The 6,883-nt window shown below is 43.9% G+C and overlaps 1 protein-coding gene across 1 annotated transcript in view; it reads left to right on the forward strand.

Annotated features, from left to right (window-relative positions):
* Positions 1–6,883, forward strand: part of Srpx2 (sushi repeat containing protein X-linked 2) — a 24,792-nt gene that overhangs the window by 13,062 nt on the left and 4,847 nt on the right. Inside the window, exons 5-8 of the mRNA XM_013350561.2 lie at positions 3,028–3,219; positions 4,941–5,117; positions 5,367–5,493; positions 5,666–5,787. Coding sequence (XP_013206015.1) covers positions 3,028–3,219; positions 4,941–5,117; positions 5,367–5,493; positions 5,666–5,787 — 618 coding nt within the window. The remainder of the gene's footprint in view (positions 1–3,027; positions 3,220–4,940; positions 5,118–5,366; positions 5,494–5,665; positions 5,788–6,883) is intronic.

The following is a 6,883-nucleotide window of genomic DNA, read 5'->3' on the forward strand; positions in this document are numbered from 1 at the left end:
AGAGAGAGAGAGAGAGAGAGAGAGAGAGAGAGAGAGAGAGAGAAGAGGGAGAGAGAGCGAGGGAGCACCTTCCCAGTTTTTTTAACTCTGGGCAAGTTATTATTACATGTCACTCATAATACTAAGTGTTCTATAAATGTTATTCCATTTAATTAAAGTACACACTTGCTATGTTGGGCTATGTAAAGATCTTTAAATTATTCACTTAAAAATAGTGGTTATAATTGGGCCAGTGATAGAGCACTTGCCCAGCATGCATAAATAAGGTCCTGGGTTTGATCCCACGAACCACAAAATAGAATGTAATGGCAGGAACCGTACACACAATATGCTCCTGTATGTGTGAAAGGAGCAGAGAAAAGTAAGACATTATACAGGGGTTTGCATTATGTCTATACATTGCCATCATAGGTTCTTTGGAAATGGAGGGAATGCGCATAGCCATATGAGAGGAACTGAAAGGAGATATTTCACTGTGTAGCTCTTTACACTTTCGGAGTCTTAAAACAGGTGGATAGAGTCCTTCTTCAAAAGATCAGTGGATACTTCAAAATGCCAGCTGCCGTGACGGATTTTGTACATAGAAAGAACAAGTTTTTAGAATAGGCAAACTTGGGTTCCATCATAGCTCTGACCAAAGTCATCGAAAAATAGGGATAAAGACTGCGTGATTCACAGGGCTACTGGGAAAACTCTATGGGAGGGAGGAACACAAAAGGAAAGCATGCTGTCTAAGCACAGGACTCAGAATTACTACATTTCCCAGCAGACACTTTAGCTAGCAAGCACTATCTGACCACAGTCCAGTTCCCACTGGCAGTCCTTCTGTACTGTTAGTAGTTGGAGTAGTTATGACTCTAACTGTATTGTCACCTCTGCTGTATTCCTTCCTCTCATTCGCGTCGCTGGCCCTGGCGTGAAATGCATTGTCTGCCACGCCTCACTGACTTCCACATAATGCACCAATGCACTTATCACCATCCCTGTTCTACCGGTCTAGCAGCCCTACCCAAAAAGGAAATGAAGTCAATCTGGAATTACTTGTTCTTGAGTGCTCCTGCACGCTCAGAAGCCTCACCTTGAAATAATCTGGAACAGTCCTGTCAAGGCCACCAGCCTACACTTCCTAGAAACTACCTTCTCCCTTATTTGAAAACTCCACCTCCTGTCTCCCGACTTTCTGTCCTTAGGTCACAATTCCTCTGGGCTGGCAATTTTTTTAAAAAAAAGTTCCTACACGTATATACTGTGTGTTAAATGAATTCCCTCCCTCCCTCTGCCTTCCTGTTCTTCACCCTGCACTGTTTCCATTTTCCCCGCTGTTCCCTATACAGCTCTATTTGTTCATGATTTTCTACATCTGTATAAAGTCTAGGAATCACAAATATTTAAAAATCTGTGATATTTGTCTTTCTGAGACCAGGCCAGCAAGCTTGAACTTATTTACAGTAGCTGGGCTCATAGCACTCTCTTTGCATTGATTCTGAGCTTCGTATTTCTCTCTTCTGTTTTTGTTTCCTCTGCCAGTTTCACTCCGGTGTGCTTTTCTTGACAGAATATGGGGGACAAATAGAACAGAGATGCTCTTGAGGTCCCAGCCTCCCACATAAGTCTTTGTGCTATGTGTTATAGCTGTGTAATCAGCAGCTCTGCAAACCTAGCACTTAAGAAACATTATGTAATTCAGAGATGGTGTCTCCAGATGGCAGCCTTGTAACTGCCACCGATTGAAACTAATCCTAGAAGCCTCAAGCATGACACTGGTTGAGAAAGCGTTTTCTCTCTGTCATCTGTCCTCCTTCTCCAGTTGCATGCAAGCAGAGGCCCCAGCCCTTCATTGTTTCTTGACCTCCCAATGTACTGTGCTTTGGGTAAAAGTTGCCCCTATCTTTCTCCCCAGGATTTGAAAATCAAATAAGCTTATATGGTGCTTTTGCCTTCCAAATCCTACACAAACAATTCTGCGCCGTGCTGCACGGGTAACCTCGTGCAGGCCACCGTCCAGTTGTCTCCCTGTGTCCCTCTCCAGTCTGAACCATCTAGGACAAGCAGCACAGACCTGCCATTCCACCACTTGGGAGATGAAGGCAGGGACCCATGAATCTGAGGCCAGCAGGGACTAGACAACAGATGCAGTCTCAAAAAATAAACAAGAACAAGGAACCAGAGGAAGGGGCATTATTTTGTCATCAGTAAGGTGTCTTTATGGTGCAACCAGCCTGTACACTTGTATGCCTGGTGCTGAACTGGCATTGGCTTTTCGGTCCCCAGTAGTCTGCTTTGATGTCATGTTCCTGTTCCTTCTCTAATTTACATTTTCCATGTCTTTTTAAAGGCGTTTTAAATTTGCATATAGCAGCATGTACTTTCTGGTGTACAGTTCTATGAGTTTTGACAACTATCTAGAGTAAGACAACTAGCATCAAAGGGGGAGGGGAGTTTTATTTCACCTATTTCTGAGGTGTCAGAAACTTGTCCCATGCTGCCATTTCCCACTTCTCCCGTCTTTACCTCTAACCTCTGGCAGCTACTGATGTGCACTCTGTGCAGATGGTATTGCCTATGTGTGTCACAGTATACTTGCCCTATAACGGAGTCTTGCTTCTCTAGCTTCCCAAAGGACACTTACACTTTATCTGTGTCATCACATGCGCCAGCACATCTTGCTTAAACAGAGATGGAACTCATTAACTCCACTAGTCACACATAGAAGTAGTTTTTGACAGTTATGGATAGAGGCACATTAAACAGTGTATAAGATTGTGTGGGGACCCAGGTTTTCTTTTCACTTGAGCAAACACCTTGAACTGAAGTTTATATTATATTATGAAGTTAATCTAATGTTTATCTTTATATAATGTATGTACCTTCTTGGAGTTGACTGTTAAGCACTAGACAATCAATTGGTGTGCTTGTCCCTGATGAGGGCCACCTCCTCTGCTCGCAGCAGCTTTACTCAGCTGCCTATTGTTCTTTGTGTAAGGTTGATTACTGTACTTCCAGCTTACTTTTCTTCTGCTACTACAGTCCCCAGATGGTGTTATACATTGAATATCCAGGATGGAGAAGCCACATGCTACTCACCAAGGGGAGGAAATTATCACAGCAGCCTAGGCACACGTTGTGAGCTCTCCTGTGACCGTGGCTTTCGACTGATTGGACGGAGGTCGGTGCAATGCTTGCCAAGCCGCCGTTGGTCTGGAACGGCCTACTGCAGGCGTAAGTCATATGGGAGCAGGTACTGGTATGTGAGAGAGAAAAGGCAGCCTGCTGGCCGTGGATGGTATATACCTGGAAGTTTCACTCAGTGAAAGTTGGGAATTTTCCATAGGCCTCCAACAGAGCTCCTCTTCCTGACATTGGAGTTGATTTTCTCTGTATGTGATTACTGTCCAAGTAATATGGGTAGTTAAGCGGCAGGCAGCCACTATGACTCATAGAACCCAGAGATGTGTGGAGGAGGACAAGACTTGGCCATGTGGAATGCATGTGGGCCTGGGCCACCTCTTGGAGCTTCCAAGGATGTGTTCCAGACTCTTTCCCACTTGTGGTCAAGTGCCATCCTTCCTAGCCTACAGCCTCAGAAGGTCTTGCCAGTAAAGCTAATGAGACATCTGCTGGCCATTATTTTCTCCTTAAAGTAGGAAGAATCCCCATTGCCACAGTACGGGGAAGGAAGTACACACATAACTCAAATTCTATCTCTTCAACTCCCCAAACCCTATCTTTTATTCATATTCTTCAGCCCTTTGGCAGCGGCGATTTGTCTTCCATATGCGATCAACAAATACCATGTGACGGGCATCCATGTGTGCACAGGGCTCTACAGGGGCTGCTTCAGGAGCTCCCCCAGCTCCTCAGCCCCGCTTGGGTTGCCCATGGGCCAATGGGATAGAAACTGAAATGTGTGCATATGCATGTTGCCCTCCTGGTCGCGGACGTCCTGAGCATTCAGAGATAAATATGCTTGCTGAGAAGAGAAGCTATGAAGGAGAGGAGAAGGTGGAGGGACAGAAAAGAGTCACTCCAACCCTTCCGGTGGTGATAAGTAACTTGCCTTAGGCCCTAAACTCCAGCCTAAACACCATCAGTTGCCAAATGAATTTGAATTGTAATTGACAAAACAAATACAGGAAAAGAGCAGAGCAATAATCTTTGAGCTTAGTTTAGTCAGGAAGCAAAAATGAACAGAGCCCATATACAATTTTTTTTCTAGAAAGTTTTAACATTCACACATTATGCAGGATTATAACTTAGGCTAAAGAAATGTGCGTGGCTTCCTTCTCTCAAGTATCCGCTGTCACAGAGAAGACTAACGACAGACTCAAACTATCCTGTGCTAAACTAGCCTCTAAAGCACACAGATTCCACTTTTATTAAATATTACCATGCCCTCCAGACAGTGGTCTGACCAGTGTGGACAGAAAGCCGGCTGACTGTAAGTGAGCCTTGGCTGAACTGTGTGCCCAGCCAAGGAGCTTTGAACATGCTTTAGGGCACATAACATTTGAAGAGGACACGGCATCTAAGGAACAAGAATCAAAAATTAACCATTACTGATGCTTCCCTTCAATTGTTGGGGGAGGTCAATATATTTTACTGATGAAAAACAGAGAGGCTCAGAGAAGTGAATCACAGAACAAAAGGTAAAGTTAGTATGCCAAAAGGGGTCTTATTTCGATAATCATGGACTCAGACAACTGATTTACATTTTTCAGACTCCACTATTCATCCAACTAAGTTTGCTTCTTTACTTTGTAATATGAAGATAAAAAGCAAATTGAAGAAAAGGCAGTTCCATAGAAAATGTTAAGAGCAGCCTGGATGAGTTTCCTATAGTTTCTGTTGAATATGACATGGATCTCCCTATGGTAGATGCTCACATATCACCTCCAGATGGTCCCACGGGGAGTTGAACTCGCTGTTTGGTTCTCTCTTAGAGATGAGATGCCACGCACTGCCATTCATCACTAGCGGCAGCTACACCTGCACAAACGGGGTGCTGCTCGATTCCCGCTGTGACTATAGCTGTGCCAGTGGCTACCACCTGGAAGGTGATCGCAGTCGCATCTGCATGGAAGATGGACGATGGAGTGGAGGCGAGCCTGTATGTGTAGGTAAATGCTGGGAGAGCCTCCTGTTATTCTGCCGCCAAAAGGGACCTGACACTGCACTCACACAATTCATACACATTGTGTCTGAGAATACACAATGGGCATAGCATTATTGCCTATAGAGCCAGGCTCCTTTCCCCTTTCTTAGATAAAGGTGAACTTGTTCTTTCATGTACCAGTGCTGTGTAATATTGCTTCCAGCAGAGAAGGTAGGGGATCTATAAACCCACATTTGATCCTTGACCTTGGCAGACATAGATCCACCCAAGATCCGTTGTCCTCACTCACGAGAGAAGATGGCAGAGCCAGAGAAACTAACTGCTCGCGTGTACTGGGATCCACCCTTGGTGAAAGATTCTGCTGATGGTACCATCACCAGGTAAGCTTGTGTCGTGCATGTCTCCTGTGTCCCCAGCAGTTTCTCCCAGTTCCTCGGGGTACTCACAGTCAGACCGTACAGGCAGTGCCTGAAGTGATGGTGTGCCTCAGATCTCAATTCTCAACACCTTTCCCTTCGGAGCTAAGTAACACCTTCATCCTGTCTCCTGCAGGGTGACACTTCGGGGCGCAGAGCCCGGTTCTCACTTTCCTGAAGGAGAACATGTGATTCGTTACACTGCCTATGACCGAGCCTACAACAGGGCCAGCTGCAAGTTCATTGTAAAAGTACAAGGTCAGAAAAAGGTCTTCATTGGACACACCATTCAACACCCCTGCTCCGCCTTGACCTTCCAAAACCCACAGCAAGCCCTCCTCTTGATAATATAGGGGTGTGCAGGGGAAAGACCAACTTCATCAAACAGACTTATCAAGAAAACCCATACGACTTGGGCATAAAATCGTTGCAGAAACCTTGACTCTCCAGTGAGACTCTATGGTTTTTCTAAATCTAGATAAAATTCATAGATAGTCTATGTCTATTTCTTTTCTTGGCCTTGAAAGTGAGCAAATCTAATCGATCTTTGCACCCATTCACATCTGCTGAAACGACAATGCTGGTTGCCTGGTGTTTTCCTCTTTGCTTCCTGTCACATTGTTTCACTTTGCTTTTCTCAACATTAAAGTAATTCATGCTGATAATTGGACATTTTAAAATAAAGGAACAGCCAGGTATAGTAGCACATGCCTGTAATCCCAGCACATGAGGCAGAAACAGGAGGATAGCAAGTTCAAGATCAGCCTGGGCTACATATCAGAGTGCTGTCTCAAAAATAAAATTAAAGCAATTCATAAACAATAAGTTTAACCCCATCTCATGTGGCTCATTGTTGATAACATTTTAGTATCTTCCTTCAAGTCTTTTCTCTCTATACACTGACAATATACAATCTAAGATCACCCCTTTCTACTTTTCATTAAAACACAAGCATTTTTCCCATATTCTTTGAAATTGTTTTCATAAATACTTTCAATCACAACATAATAATTCTACTCAAAGATTGTATCATGATTGGTTTAATCATTTTGTCTATCATGGACTCATCTGATTTATATACTATTAAAAGTAAGTCTGACCGACTGTGGTGGCAAATACCCATAATATCGGCACTAGGAAGCCAGGGCAGAAAGACAGTGGGTTTGAGAGCTCTTGGGCTCCACAGAGAATCCATTCTAGCCTGTGCTATATTGACTGTGAGACCAGGTCTCAAGAGAAAAACGTCATTCTGCAAGGTGGTTATTTTTACACTGGGTATCTATAAAAGTTTACAAATATAGATAATAACATTTTCTTTTATTCATTTATACTCACCTCATGACTCTGTGTGTGT

This window comes from Microtus ochrogaster, chromosome X (assembly GCF_000317375.1).
Source record: "Microtus ochrogaster isolate Prairie Vole_2 chromosome X, MicOch1.0, whole genome shotgun sequence".
Classification (NCBI taxonomy): domain Eukaryota; kingdom Metazoa; phylum Chordata; class Mammalia; order Rodentia; family Cricetidae; genus Microtus; species Microtus ochrogaster.